This window comes from Vidua chalybeata, chromosome Z, assembly GCF_026979565.1.
Source record: "Vidua chalybeata isolate OUT-0048 chromosome Z, bVidCha1 merged haplotype, whole genome shotgun sequence".
Lineage (NCBI taxonomy): Eukaryota > Metazoa > Chordata > Aves > Passeriformes > Viduidae > Vidua > Vidua chalybeata.
The window spans coordinates 3,500,680-3,516,850 of record NC_071570.1 but is presented as its reverse complement, the minus strand read 5'-3'; the positions used below and the strand labels follow the sequence as shown (position 1 = coordinate 3,516,850).

The window sequence follows — 16,171 nt, the reverse complement described above, 5'->3', positions numbered from 1 at the left end:
TTTTTCTCTCTCATGTATTTATTGCCACTTTCTTTCTTTTCCTCTGGTTTTGCAGGGTCAGGAGCTTGGGAAATTAGGGTGCATCAAAATCCAATGCAACTTCCCCCCTCATCACAGTCACACCTCTCCTTGCTCTAGGCTATGCTACTATAGGAAAAAATAAGGTGACTTGGGGAGTTAAAGAAAATGTTAGCCCAGCATCACAGTCATCATGTCCTGAAGAATCTGTCAGCCCAGTTCAGGAGATGAGGATCTCCCTTTTCCTCCTCTGGCTGGAAGTCTCTCAGTGGGAATCTCCTTGCTGGAGTGTGGTGCCTCCTTGCCAGGGGAGCAGCACATGGGTTGATCTCTGTGAACAGGTTAAATAAACAGGACTATGTTTGGGTTAATTGTCACTGGTTCTACTGCTCTCCATTACTGATCTATCTGGGAGCCTGGCCAAGGAGCAGATGCGAGAGAGAGCATCATCACCTCCTTCATCGTCTTCATTGTGTCTAGATTTATCCTTTTTATTTTCCTTATCCCCCCCACTCCTTTTTCTTTTCCTTTATTTTATTTTCTTCTTTTTTCTTTTTTTTTTTTCCCACTATTTTTGTTTTTCTTTTTGGCTGAGCAAATAGGCCAGATGGCAGTGAGGGGAACAGACAACAAGTGAGCCATGGCATATGGGCAGCCTGTTTAATTTCAACTCCTGTTGGGAAGTGGCTTGCAGGGAGATAAGTTACAAAAGCAGAAGAGGAGGAGGAGGAGTGTGTGTTGCAGGGGAGGGGCAGGAGGAAGGGAAGACCCTTTTTGAGATGAAGCAGCCCAGCTGAGAGGAGTCCAGGGCACAGGGGACTGAAACCTTGGCCGCATTCCTGACACAAAGCAGTAAATTAGCTTTTTCCGTGTCAGTTGGTGCAGGAAGTCTTGTTGGCTGCACATGGGAAGGAGAGATGGGGATGTCTGCCTCAAACAAGGAGGAGAAGGAGGAGGAGGACATGTCTCTGATTTCCATCTCACTCCCCCTGTCCCAGGCAACTCCAGCCAGGTTTAAGACCTGGGATGTGGAGGTTTTTGCCCAGCTGCAGAGAGGAGTCATGCTGCCCTAGATGATTTTTTTTCTTTGCAAATAGGATTGTGTATATTTGGCTCCTATGGGCATCAAAGTGAGATCACCCACTAAACAGTCCTTTGAAGCAAAAGGCATAACTTTTAAAGTTTTGAAACAAAACAAAATAAATTTGACACAAAACAAAATTAAAGGCAGCTTAATAACAATGCAGTTGACAGTGATTCCTCTTTTCCCTTCTCTTCTGTATTGGCCTTCTTTTTTTTCTGTCTCAATTTGCTTTTTGGATTTAATATGCAAGCTGTCAGTTTCTGGCTATCTATTCACATCGTTCATACATTTTGGATTTTATTGACTAAGACCAAAGGGAGTCTTGCCTTAAATGTGTCCTAAATGATTTAGGAAGAAAATTAGAGTGAATTGCACTAAATTATAGATATGTGAGGCTTCTCAGAATCACAGACTTTGGGAGAGAGTGAGGAGAGGTAGGTGTACTTTTCTTATTTTTTGTAAATGTGTTAATTTTGAATCTTAGCTTCACTGAAATGTAGTTTAAAATGGCTACACAATTTAGGAACTTGAGAAGTCTTATTCCTGCTGAAGTTTAGTGGGTTTGGTGTTCCTTGGTACAGGTTCTGAACACCTTAATCCTAGAGGGTTTCTTAAAAATCACCCACTTTGGCCAACAACATCATAATTTTGTTCTATTTGCTCCTGCTTTGGAACAAGCATGTAATCCCAATACAGTCATCACAGACATGGACCATTTGGAGCTCTGTGCATGTTATCAGCATTCTGACCGGTGGGTGGGACTCCATCTCAATGCGCCCATATCTGAGATTCAGCTGTGAGCTCCATGCTTGTGCTTGCCAGGGTGGCAAAACTCTACACACCAATTAGCTCTGGAAATCCTGATTCTGTTGGCATGACGCAGATGATCCTGGGCAGCAGTTGCGTTCTAAGCCTGCACAGAGAACTTTTTATATGGCTTTAATTCTGCAGAGAAGTTTTTATTCACTAGAGATTCTGCAGAGAAATGATTATGCATCACTGGCTTGGTGGAGCAGAATTTTAACTTACAGCTCAGGCACTCTTCCACTGATTAGTTTTAACATGAAATAGAAACACAAGCCTGTGATTTATTGGTGAAATATTTAAGATAGATTGTTAAATTATTTAAATAGCAGAGTTTAAATTAGGCAAGATAAAACAAAACAAAACAAAAAAGGCCGTTCATCCAAATAAGACCTCAGTTTTCCTGAATTTGAAAACGTACATTTAGACTAACTAGTTATCTGAGAAAAAAGTTTCCCCTTTTATTACTCTCACAAAAAAACCCTAATTTTGAATCTTTTTCCATTTGGTCCCTGCATACTCTGTTTCATCTGCAGTGCTAGTAATTGTTGCAGCCTCTGTCATTTCCTACCACTCATCTAGCATGTATTTGGGCACTCGCCCAGACTGGATGCAGCTTTCCTCTTTCTATGAATGCTAATGAAGAGGGTTTTTTGACTTACTGTTGGTAAACCAGGTGAGGACTGCTCCAGTCTTCTTGCTGAGTTTGGACATTGCCTCATCTTGTCTTGCCCTTAGAGGTGACTTTCCATCCTGCCTCAAAAAAGCTTGTTTGCATCTGCTACACTTGTCTTTGCCCAGTTGTCATCTGGCATCTGTATGACATTACCACAAAGTAAAATTTGAGATATCTTCTCAAAGGAGAAGATAGAGATCATACTTGTGGTCTTTAAAGATTCCAGAGGGGTGGCAATAACAATGTAGACCTTTGACAGTGTGAAAAAGGTGTGAGTAAGCAAAAAGATTTTTTTGTGGACCCTTAGCTTTTTGTGGACCCTTAGCATTCATTTCATAGAATCACAGAACAATTTGGGTTGGAACAGGATCTGAAAGATCATCTGGTTTCAACCTCCTGCCATGGGCAGGGATACCTTCCAGTAGACCAGGTTACTCAAAGCTCCATCCAACCTGGCCTTGTACACTTCCACATTTTTTCTAATTTTTTCCCTAATTTTGAGACAAAATACATGGGACTTCCTGCATTCTAAGGAGCATTTAATGTTTTCAGTTTCTGTTTGTCTAAGATTCTCCAAATTTGAGAGAACTTGCTCACTTCCTCAGCCATGTCTGTTCTGAATATCAGATCAGTGTGACACATGAAAAGCAAAGGTGATTAGGCTTTGACATGTCTTCAGTAAAAACTCATGGGAAATGTGCATCAAGACCCATAGACAGCTTTGAAAATTTCAGTCCTTTCTCTTCATCTACTCACATTTCAGCACAAAAAAAAGAAATATTTTGCAAGTCTGACCTCCTCTAGCAAACCCTTCGTCTTGGGCTGTGCATCTGAGAAGGAGAAAACTTTGAATGTCTGATTCTTTTAAATGTGGCAGCTGAAAAGAAGATAATTAGGACAGGCAAATCCAAACAGTACTTTTGCAAATGGTACTTTTCTTCTTTTTTTTTTTTTTTTTTTTTTCTCCTGTGTATGTCTATATTATACTTTTCCACCTGCCTTCAAAGGGAAGCTGATAAAAAGGATTTGCTTGACCTTTTTGTTGCTGAAGGGGGAAGGGTGCCATTTTTGTGTAGTGCTGCAAGACAGATTCTGCAAGTGAAACTACCCCAGCAGGGGCAATCATGCCCGGAGGGGACAACTCCAGGAACTGAAGCAGATTTTCTTTTTTTTTTCCTTTGCTCTCCTTTGTGGATTTGTTGTGCTGTGGGACCAGGTCCTTTATGGCACATAGGAGTGGGGTTTATGGAGCAATCAACTCCATCACTCCATCAGCAGTAGTGGCAATCACATAATGCTTTGGTCTTTTGTAATTTGTAATAGATTTTGTGTGTATGAGCTGAAAGTATGGCTGGGAGGGAAGGGGATGTGAAATGTTGTCTTTTTTTTTCCTTTCCTTTTTTTTTTTTTTTTTTTTTAAAGTTGGAAAGAGTCTGTCTGAATTCCTTTATGCTTTTCAGGCTCAGGGATGAGAGAGAGTGTGTGTACGTGTGCGCGTCTGTACCCATAGAGTCGCTCAAGTGGGAAAAAACCCCGTTTGCAGTTCACACAGAAGGAATTTCTGATGGAGACAACAGTGCTAAGCAGAAAGGCACATCCTGATCTCTAGCAAGTGAGGGGCACGCTGGCGGACACACGCACACAACACATACTCTCCAGGCACTCTGCATAATACGTGCAAAGCGCTGCCCTTTAATGAACGTAACCTATGGTGGCTGGGATGCAGCCGGCCAGACCTCACCATTAATAAACTGGGAACATTCTTCTCCTTTTTAGTCCCTTTCAATGCCAGCCCTGCGTTTTGATCTCCCTTGAATGCTGCTCCCCCTCATTTGGGGCTCCAATTCTGAGAAGATTTGGCGCATTGTTTGAGGTCGCAGGATGTCGGATTGATTTCGGAGCTTTTGTATTGACTCTGGGCTCCTGAATGAAGCTGTCATGTGTGTCTGTGGTTGGCTAGCAGGCTGTCCGGCTGCAAGCTGTGCCTTCCTTTGTTGTTTAGGCCTCATTGAGCTGAGGGAAGAGGCTCATTTCAGGGTGATTTACCACCACCCAAACACCAGCTGTCTGTTGTACTGCTGCTTGCCTCCACCTTGGATTCAGTTCTTGTTTCCCTTCCTTTCCCCCCTTCTCTCCCACTCTACCACTGTAGGCACTTGGGTACTGGTTCTTCAAAATGTGTGGATCACCCTGACAGAGCAACAAAAAAAACATAACAAACACTGAATGTGTTGTTCTTCCTAATGGTGTTTATGCAGCCATGGGGATTTTTAGAGTTTGCTGTTGCAGTGCTATACATAGACTCAAAGAATGATATCCCACATTGGAAGGGGCTCACAAGGATCATTGAGTCCAACTCCTGGCCTCGTGCAGGATAGCCCCAAGGATCACACTGTGTGCCTAAGGACCTTGTCCAAATGCTTTCTGGACTCTGGCAGACTTGAGGCCTTCTCTGGGGTGGTTCCAGTGCCTGACCACCCTCTGAGTGGTTGTGCCAGCTCCCTGGGGAAAAAACTGTTTCCAGTATTTTCAATTGCTGTTGCTCAAAAGAGAGAATGGCTAATGAAAACCAAACAGGTTAGAGCCCAGTTGGACCTGTCAGCTTCTGCAAGGTGCATGGCACAGTGCTAAGCCAAGTCCACCTCTGGAGCTGAGCTTTCCAGCCACACACTTGGAAGACAGGATCCTACTGTTAATCCCAGCCAGCAACTCCAGAGCACAGAGCCTGGCAGCTCCCTGGAGGCCGGCTGGTGCCATGTGCCTCGTGTCTGACTCCTTTAAGCGGGGCTGGCAGCTCCACACGGATGGCTCTGGGCAACGCCGCAGTGATTTGTGTGTGCCCTGTGCCTCCCCTGGAGCTGCTGGCGTGAAACGAGTTGTGACCAACCCTCATTTGACTTCTGGGTGATGCAGTTCAGTTTTTCTCGACCACAGGCTGTTAAAACTGGCAACTGCTCAGCTCCTGTCACCCGTGCAGCTGAGATAATTAAAACTGTTACTATTATTATGTTTTTTTTTATTTATTTTTCTGCAAACTTTGGCCAACATGGTGCAAGGAGGTGGGTGAGGCCAGCCAGATTCCCTATATGAGGCAGGATAATAGGACATATGTCAAGGAGCCTTCTTGCTCTTTTGCCTTGGGAAGGGTAATGTCTGGCAGTGGATGTGAGTCAGCAGAAGGCAAAGTGATCTTCCCTGTTGGAAAACCTTGTGCCTACCTGCTTCTAAACAATAGTACCTCATGTTATTAAAAGGCCAGGAAACGTAGAAATTATTCTCAATTAATTAAGACCAAACATCTATACCCAGTCAGATGAGGCTTCTCTCTTTGTAGTACTCTCTCTTTCCCTTTGAGCATCAAGCACTGCTGGATGAAGAAAGGAGGGAAATATTAGGAGGCAGCCACCACAGCAGGATAGCCCTAGCGAGGTGTTTTAATTTCTTAACAAACTCCTTGGGCACTAGAAACTGTAAAATAACATACAGATAAACAAACAAAAACTCACTAGCCCTTAGCACCCTGTAGGGCTCGGTTTCAGATCGCTGAATAAAAGCTGAAGTTGCACATGCATGTTTAATGTAACACAAGGCGTGTGCTGTGGAAAAGCATGCTTTCCTCTAATCTGGTTCCAGACAGAAGCATCCAAACAGAAGCCCCTTTCCCTATCCCCACTGAACTGCTTGGTGTATGTGAGGAAACCCCTGAATGACAAGGCTTCCATCTGCTCTGGAACAGAGTTGCGACTAGCTGCAAATGTTGTCCATATGCTTTTTTTTTTTTTTTTTCCTCTTTTGCCTTTCAACTTAGCTTCCTAATGTTAGACACCTATCTGCAAATTAATCATCTGCTCATAAGCAGTTTTTCCTAAAATAAGGTGGAGGTAGTAGCTCATTCATCCAATGCGCATTAAGAGAGGTGCATCTGCAGCTGGAAAAGGGAGTGCAATTATTTATCCAGTGCATTGCTTTCATTTAGGTTTTCTTAGGGAATTGAAGAGCCCCTTCATTCTTGTAGTGTCAGAAGAAAAGAAAAAAAACTCTCGAGTTTTGGGTTCATATTTCCCTTGTACTCTTGATTTTCCAGGTGGTTATGGGCAACATCTTGTGATTTCTGTCTGTTAAATAAAACTGGTGATACTCCCATTTGGACAGGAGAACATGGCCACGGTTTGCCATGAGCTCAGATGCCATTAGAGCCATAGAAGGGTCTAAAAATGGGAGGTTTTTTCCTTGGCTTGTGGTTGAAAAAGGGTTGGATTATCTTATTGGACATAACGACTTTGCAGTGGACAGAGGGACAAGCTGAGCATTAATGACACATATGTGCATATAGTTTCCTAACCACAAGTGTATATTTATGCTATAGCCACCCCAAGGTATCCAGTGGCCTTTTGGGAAATGTGTGAGTCTTTCCTAGGTCTTTTTATAGTTCTAATTTGTCTCATGTGCTGTGGGTGTCTCCCCCGGTGCCTCAGTTTCCTGTCTCTAACACAACATTTTAATACACTTGCTTTAACTTATAGTTTAAGCACTTTTTTCTGAGGAAAAAAAAATACTTTAATAGATTACAGACCAGTTGTTGAAGAATTCTAGTAATGGGCAAGAGTGAAACACCTTTGACAGATGGGAGTCACAGGCAGAGGAGGCCAGTTGGAAGTAGTCCCCTGAAAACCTCAGAGTTTGACAGTTTGTAATCAGCAGCCCAAACATGAGGCATTTGGGGTAATTATCAGATTAGGTATCAATACAACCTTTTCAGTGTCATAGTTTTTTTCCCAGCTTCTCTTTTTGGAAAGAGACAAAAAGATAATTTCTGAACATTATCTGACCTTGCTGAAATTTGCGAGATGCTGAGCTCACCAAGTAAGAGACCTCTCCACACCTGGCAGGTTGCAGACTCTCCCAAGGTGACCAAAAGTTTATCTGCCTGTTTTTAATTCCTGCCACCAAGGGTCATCTCTCTGCTGTGTCCTGACATTGAGCAATGGCTGCAATTCCTTTTAATCGCGCCCTTTCCCTTCCTCATCATTTAGGGCAGAGCACTTCCACTTGGCTAAACTTGCTAACTGTGTGGGGATCTCCTTTTCCATATAAATTAATCCAGCTGAAATCTCAAGACTGTACACGAGCAGATTTTCCCTCTGTTCCCCAGCAGATGCTAAGAGTGTTTATTTTTCAATCGTGGACAGCAAAAGTCTGGAAGTAGGCAATGTCTTTGTTTGCATGCCTATGGAAAAATAAGTAATTGTGATAATTTGTAGGGACTCCACTGGCTCTTTTTGTCTCTGTGCAGTTTAAATTCAAGCAGTATTTTGACCAAGTCTGGAATCCCAACTCCTTTCTGCCATGGTGATTTATTAAGATGTCCAGATTTGATAAGCAACAAAAATACTTTGGTGAAGAACCAAAGTGACTCAAATAACCCCCAGAAAAGAAACCTGTTAACATTCAGTCAGTCTGATGCTGCTTGGATCACATTCAGTCAGTCTGATGGGTTTTTAACAAAAATAAAGGTGTCTGAGGTCAGCTTCTCTCACAGACTGTTGGTTGCGGGTAGAAAGAGAGTGGATTCTATTTCTTTGCAAATCTCTCTTGGTTTGAGCATCAATCCCTGGAAGTGTCCAAGACCAGATTAGAGGGAACTTGGAGCAACCTGGTCTAGGGGAATATGTCCCTGCCCATGGCAGGGGTGGAACAGGGTGATCTCTAAGGTCCCTTCCAACCCAAACATTCTATGATTCTATGTCACAGACATTGCAGAGTCTGTACCAGCAGTGTTAGGTGAGAGTGTGCTCTTGGATTCCTGGCATGGGTTTAGCAGGGGTGATGTGGACTCGTTGTTCTGCTGAGAGCAAGTCTCTCCTGAAGACTTTATTTCAGCAAATCTGGGCACATTAGAAGCAAGTAGGCATTAACTTGTAAAAGTGAACAGGAAAAGTAGTGTATGAGCTTTTCCTCAAGTCACTGCTGTTTGGTATTTGTTCTGGGTGGGCATGCTAGACATGTTCTGTTCATGCAAGTGTATGAAAACCATGGGTTAAAATAACATGTTTCTTTTCAGCTTTGCTTTCCCACTGTCTTTTTCCACACACCTTGCCTTCTGCTTCTGTCTGACTTCCCTAATGTTGGGATATTATGCTTTGGGGAAGTCTTCTTGGCAGATTGGGAGCCCCACCTCTGTGAAAGTGAACCTCCCAGCAGCACAGGAAGAGTCCACAGGCTTCCCTAATGCCCTTTTTTCCCCTACACCTGATCACAAATACAAGCCTCTTGGTCTTCAGTGGTTCAGATTGTGCTGATGTTTTTCCTTCCTTATCTCTTATAGGGAAAAGTCATTGGAGATGCAAAACTGCTTATGAGTTGTGGTTGCAGAAAAGGGAAAAATTCTCAAGTGAAAGACTCAGATCAGGTCAGTCAATATGTACCTTAACTGGTGAAATCTAAGAATGTCTTAACATCTGGTGGATTTGATCTGTGTTGTTGCATATCAGAATTCCTGGACACAAACAGAGGCCTTGGCATGATTGACAATGGTACAACATTAATGTTTTTGTGTTTGTTACTTGTAGAAAAACCCTCAAGCAAGATTGGGGATTCATTTCACGAGGAGATGTTAATTCCCTAGCGTGGCTTATTCCCATCTGGTTTATTTATTCATGAATTCTGTTTCTTTATAAGAATCCACTCCAGGCAAAGCCTTTCTTAAAGAATATTGCATTTCCTTGCTGGCTAAATGCAAGCAACCTTTGGTCTCCTACTGTAGCTGCCTGGATGGGTGGTAGTTCATTGCATGCTTTTGTTCTGAAGTGACGCCATCACAAGAACATTCTTTATTGGGGTTCCTCATGACATTTGTTCACAAACCAATGGCCAGGTTTCAATATTCATTACTTGTAATGAATGGCCCCTTATTCTAAAATTGGTCAAATTGACATTGGTGGGATCACTGGTAGGGTTCAGTAATTACAAGTGAGATGGACTGTGCTTGGAATAACAGCCAGCTGGTGGTCTCTTCCTTACCCCTACCACTTGGCACTTATTCAGACTAGCCAAGTTCATCCCTGACAATTTTTTTTTTAGTTCTTATGGCCTCCTGTCTTTGTCACTAAAGACGAATTTGAATCTGGAGGACATTTTTTCCAAAGATGAAAGAAAATTTGGTTAGAGCATAAACATTTTATAAAATCAGGTCATCCAATGTTAAATGTGGCAGAGTGAAACAGAGTGGTCTCAATTACCAAATACCTTTTCTCTCTAACGTGTTTTGTGGACAGTCTGTGACTGGGTTTAGACCTGAGGCAGATTCAAACTGTATCCATGAAGCTCCAGAAACTCCTGATAGTTTCCCGAAGGGAAAAGATATGAATTCTTAGGAAGAAAAGTGTTTTTCACCTTCAACATGCATGTTCATCAACCTAAATTAATAATAGTGTCTCAATAGTGTCTCAATTTAATTAATAATAGTGTCTGTTTTGTTAATGTTTGAGATTTGAGAACAGATCTATCTTATCTATAAACCTATCCAACCACCCATGTACCTGTCCTGCAGTATTCTCTGTTATGAGGAATGCTGGTCACACTTACAAATTCTTTCTAGAATTAAGTCTTTAATTGATTTGCTTTATTTTGCTTGTGTGCTTTTATTAGAATTTTCAAATTAAGAAATTAATTGTCATGAGCTATATTGTCAATTTACCATCAAGACAAGGATTCATATTAGTTTTCTTTAAAAGACTAGCTTCCCATTCTCTCAAATGCAAGTTCAATATTCTCATTTTGAGGTTCTAACACATCAGGGGAAAATTAATTTAGAAATAAACACTTCTACTAATCTTTGTATTTTGTATTTTGATGTACTCTGGTTGAATTACTTCAAGGGGACCAGAACACTGTTAAAGCACTGATAGCATAGATTAGAAATAAAGTTGGAACATTTTGATTGCAGAGAGCTTTTACAAAGCACGGTCTCTAGTAGTAGACCTGTATTGTTTTTTTGGGTTTTTTTTTGTTTTATATTGGGTTTTTCTTTGGGGATTCTTTTGTTGGGGGGAAACTCTTTTGGAGTGGTTTTGTGTTAGGAAAAGGAGATGCACAGGACTTTTTTGGTCTTTAGCTTTTTGTTTATTCTTATCTTATTTAAAGTTTTGCATGCTGTCTATATCAGACTCTGCACACTGGAAAAGCACTGCAAAAATGGCTAACAATCGCTTGTTGCAAGGTCTTTTAAGACCAAACCATTCAATTAAGAAATGACACCTAGATTATTTTCCCTTTTAACCCAATCACTGATCTCTCAAAGCCCACAATGTGGACTTTTCTGCCCAATTACAAGACATCACCCAAACCCATGTAGAGGAAGGAAGAAGAAGGCAAAGAAGCACCTGCCTCCACCCTAAAACTTCCATCTTGTTCCCATCTATAACATACTAAAAATCCTAAAACTTAAATTTCTTATCCAAGTGACATGCTATACTACTCCCTATAATCTATTTCACATTTTTGTCGACTCTAGTCTATCTTGAACTCTTGGAAGCTTTCTCCATGAATGAGGGTCAAAGTCAGTGCTTCTCTGGAGGCCAGGTCCACTCAGAGCAGACAGAGAAATATTCCCTGTGCCCTGTGTTCCCACATATCTCAAACTCACAAATGGCAATATTTTAATTAGAGTGTAGGCAACAGTTTTCAGAGGGGAAAAACTATCCCATTCTCTTTGATGGTTTCTGGAAGAGTGATAAAATATTTCTTGCATTCAGTTACTTCCTGAAATCTAATTTTTGATGCCTGATGATGCATTGACCATATCAGTACCTCTTTATTTGCTGTATCAACATAAACTATTGGACAAGTGCTTGCCTCAGAGGCTGTGAAGCTCATTCGTCATGCTCCTGGCAGGGTCCTGTCTATATTTCGGGGGATAGGAGGTAAATGGGGAGGAAACTAGTACAGGAGGGTGGGTGGCAGTGTGGAACATTTGTCTGTGAATGCAGGACCTCAGCTCAGCTTATAAATTATCCCCTGGGCCTTGTAGATAAACACAGACTTCTATGGCGACATCGGCTGGGAAAGGCAAACACTTGCCGATGATTGTAGGCTAATCCTCCAGGACACTAATTGCCAGAAAACCAAGGAAGCATTTTTTTAGGAATAGCTTTTTTTCACTTTGTGAAGGGGAACAGTGCACTGTATTTAGTTTTGTTTGCAGAGCTCTACCCCTGCCTCCTGCACCCTATCTCAGATTTTAAAGATTTACGTCCATTATTGTTATTGTTGTCGGGGCCTTTTTTTTTCTCTTTTTTTCCTAAGTTACTTTGTGTTTCACTCTGGTGCCACTGTAAAGTTTTATGAAAATGCAACTTAGTTTTCATTTGCATGAAGATATGCATAAATACGTATGTGGTTTTTATACCATTAGCTATTTAAAGCTTTGGTTTTAAAGTTACCAACTATTTTTCAGTTGAAATTTTTGTGAAAGGTGATGTTTTGCAAAGAGATTATTTTTCTTTCATTCCTTCAAGTCAATTTGGAAACTGGCAAAAAGTCCTAAACACACAGTGCCCCAGCTGAACCAAATCATAACCTCATTGCCAAGGATTTAATTTACAAGCATTTCTGACTTCAGCCTGGAGGAGACTTTAGGGGAGACCTCATTGCAGTTACAACTTCCTTTAGAGGGGAAGAGGAAGGACAGACACTGATCTCTTCACTCTTGTGAGCAGACAGGACTTGAGGAAACAGCATGAAGACGAATCAGAGGGGATTTAGGTTGGATCCCAGGAAATGATTCTTCCCCCAGAGGGTGCTGGGCACTGCCCAAGCTCCCTAGGGAATGGGCATAGCCCCAAGGCTGCCAGAGCTCCAGGAGCATTTAAACACCACTCTCAGGGACACACAGGGTGGATTTTTGGGGTGTCTGTGCAGGGCTAAGAGTTGCACTTGATGATCTTAGTGGGACCCTTTCAACTCAGAATATTCTGTGATTCTCCAAGATGCCTCTAGAAGCAATGGCACTTCTTGACCTGAGCCCTGCTTCCCTCAGTGTGGCAAAGACACCAACTATCTGCATGGTATTTTCCATGTTGCAAGTCACCAGTGTGTAAAATCTGGACCTGTCAAGCACAGAAGTCCAAATGGGCTTACACAGGGCTGGGATTTCACAACAGGCACAAGGAACCCAACCTTCCTGTTGGATTTGCACCAGACCCGGAGAGGGACTGGTGGTCTTTGTTCTGTGGCCCCCCAGTCCAAATCAAACCCTGCATGATGATGTGGTAGGGTAAATAGTGCAATATAAATCCCACCAAAGCTTTGAAAACCCTGAAGGGAATAGAGCTGAATGCACTGAAGAACTAGAGAAGCATCCCTCGTGGATGGTCTCGAGGAAGCTTTGGGTCAGTGAAGCCAGGTGATGAACAGGAGTCCCCAGATAAGGTCACCTCTTGCAAGCAAAGCCCCCATGTCCTTGTCTGCCTTTGGCACCGTTGCTTGTTGTTTGTGTGCTTTGCGGGAGTAAAATTTATCCATGCTCTGAGGCCCAGAACCAAGTCTCTGCACCACAAGCATCCTGCTGTAATTGTAAGGTTCATATATGCCCTTTGGAGTGCTTATTAGATTCCCATTAGTTTATGCTTCCCCATAATGTTATAAAGTTATAATGTTCCTTATTATTTGAGATGCATTGTTGTTTAAGAATGACAGTCCTGGACTAGGATTTCCTTGTGCCATGTAGCATACTAACATAGAGAGGGAAAGATGTTTCCCAGGGAGCAATTTCATTTGTGTGCTTTCTGAGGAAAACAAAAATGTAATTTAAGAACAGGAGCGAAATGTGTAGGTGGGCAAATAATGTGCATATTAGAGTTATGCATAAGGTTAAGAGCCAGAAGTAGCAGAGTGCACCATATCCTCAGCATGTGCAGCTCTCCCTTCTGAGGGTATAGTTTTATTTGCTTTCCATTGCTTCTCCCAAAAGGTGGGTGACTCACAGTGTTTAACTGCTTTTATATTTTAAATTTTATATTTTATATTTTGATTTGCAGTTGCTATTGTAGGGGTTTTTTTCCTTTTCCTCCCCCTCTTTGCTTAACTTTTCTGGTGGTTCCTGTGAGATCAAGTGTTACTGAGAAGTCAGGTCCCCTTTTCCTTTCCTGTGTTTGGTCTTGGTTTTAATATGACAAACATGTGCCTCCTCTGGAAATGGTATCCATGCTGCAGAGTAATTATTTAGTGAATGGTGGATCCAGTTCATGTTGGCAAGGATCAAATTAATCATTATTAATCATGACCCCTCCGACAGTAACCTCATCCCTTGCCTAAGTGCTGCTCTTTATTAAGAAGTAAAAGCTATTAGAGAATGGCTGAGCCACTGCTTTCGTTGCACCAGCACAGGGCTCAGGACTTCTGGCAGGAGGCAGAGAACTCAGTTCAAAGCTAAAAATAGATGCACATGGCCCATGTTCCAGAAATGAAATAGGCAGCTTCCCCTGTGGGCTGCTTCAGCCTCATCTGAGTGTCCTCTTTTCCCCTGAAGCTTCACGAGATTTTGACTCTTTCCAAAGGTTGCAAAGGTTGAACTCAGTGTTAGGGATTAAATAATCTCTCTCAGACTTTTTTTTTTTTTTTTTTTTTTTTGTCTGCTAATTTGTTTTCCTATTCAAACTGAAGTAGATTTCAGTATAATCTAATGCATGTGCAGTCCTTGCAAGGATAGGATTTTAAGATCCATTTTAAGATCCTGGTTGCAGCAGGATTCAACAGCTGGTAAGAATAACCAAGAGTTTAGCTCCCTGGGACTTCAGTGGCAGAGCCTAAATCAAGCACCCTTTTTGAGGATTTCTGGATTCCTTGAAGAAAACACCACTGTTGAGGTGAGGCATGTGGTGATGTTCATCCTGTGTAAAACAGTTGTGAGAAGTCCAGCTTCTCTCTCCAAGTCACCGGACTGGGGTTTGTAGAATTATATATATACATATATATGTCAGAACAGAATTTTCAGTCACCAGAGGTCTGCTGAGAGTAAACAGTAGTTTAATTCATAATTATTCTGGTTTCCCTAGCAGTTTCAGGTTCTTTTTAAAAAGGTGAGGCAGTGCTATCCATTGATGTTGTCATTGTTTCAGCAAAAGCACAATGACTTAAGTACTGGACTGAAACCAATCTCCACAACCTTCCCACCCCGCAACGTCCACCTTAATTAGTTTTTAAAATGTTTTCACTGACTGTGTGGAATTCCAGGACAAAATCCTTTAAGACAGAAAAGGAAAGAAAAACATCCTTTGTCTCCATCTAGCTCTTCATTACCTGGCTGTTAGCAGTAGAAAATTGGAGCAAACCTGCCACGCTATTTTGATCTTTGCCAATGTTGTTGTGGGAATAACACTGTTTAATGGTTGAAGGAATTTATAGAAGAATAAAAGTAACAGCAAAGATGAAGGGACCAATACAAATTGTCTGGTAAGCTGCTATCAAATTTTATATGTTCAGGGCTACTGATAATTTCCCATCTTAAAAAAACAGGGTGGGAGTTTGTCAGGGAGGAGGATGAAAAGTGTATATATAAAAAAACAAACCTCCTCTTTAAATAGCTAAGTGTCCCGGGCTGAATTGTGTCAGAGCTAAGTTCCTTTGGCAGCCAGCACTGTTATATCTGTCAAGGTTGTAGCAGAGGACTGAGACCAAATTTTGGAGAATCTGCCTCAGCCTTGCTGGCTCTCCCTTGCATTCTTCCACTTGTTAGCAAGAAATGCACTGAGGCATGAAATGAAGGAGTGCAAAGGCTCCTGTACTTCATCTGAGCAAATCTGGATCACACCCCCTCAGTTAATGTTTCTCTCTGCTAAAAGAAATAAGAGTAATAAAAATAAGTGAAAGTATTGGCTAACCTGTAATTATATGGGTGGAATGAAGCAGGAGGGGAGAACTGTAGGAGTGAGTGTCTGCTGTCCACCATCTCCTGTACCCACATTTTTCAAGCAGAGCTTGAATCTCTGCTTGAAAAAAATCATTGGATTCTGCACAGGTTATAAAGACCTAAAACAAGAAGTAAAATTTAAAAGAGAGAGGCTGTTAAATGACTGTGGTGTCTGGGCAGTAAAGGGCTCTTAAAAATACTTTTCTGGTATAATAAAGCAGGGCAGAAGATCATGCAAAGAACTTGGAACTGTAAGAAAGTGTTCCAGTCATTGAGAACTCATAGAAGTGTTATATATAGCACCACTGATAAACACATCCCTTTTGCCTCTGGTGTCTATTAAAAGCAACCCTCATACCTCTGTCATTACACTTATCTAACCAATTAAATTTTTAGTGTTCAAAATACTCATGTAATACTTGTGCATCTTGTTCTTCCTGCCACGTCAGAGTGTTTCACCCTTCCATGATACAGGTGGTGTACTCAGCAAGATGGATCACCTTCACTTACCCATTCACTTGCTGCTGGTGGTGTCTTAAGGGGAAAGAAGTTTCACTTGATGAACAAAAATGCTGCAGAAAATTTAATCTCAGAAATGTTTTATAAAAGCTGGAATCCTCTCAGTGGGATCTGGCTGGTACAAGAGGTGTTTGAACAACAGATGTCCCAGATGCCTTTTCTC

General features: G+C 41.8%; 1 protein-coding gene across 3 annotated transcripts in view; it reads left to right on the top strand.

The window, feature by feature from the left end:
- Positions 1-16,171, top strand: part of SETBP1 (SET binding protein 1) — a 266,550-nt gene that overhangs the window by 40,798 nt on the left and 209,581 nt on the right. For 2 of the 3 annotated variants that reach the window (XM_053969032.1, XM_053969033.1), the window contains exon 3: positions 8,908-8,991. In XM_053969032.1, coding sequence (XP_053825007.1) covers positions 8,908-8,991 — 84 coding nt within the window. Of the gene's footprint in view, positions 1-8,390; positions 8,487-8,907; positions 8,997-16,171 lie in introns of those variants that run through there. The other variant, XR_008435478.1, reaches the window with a different exon arrangement.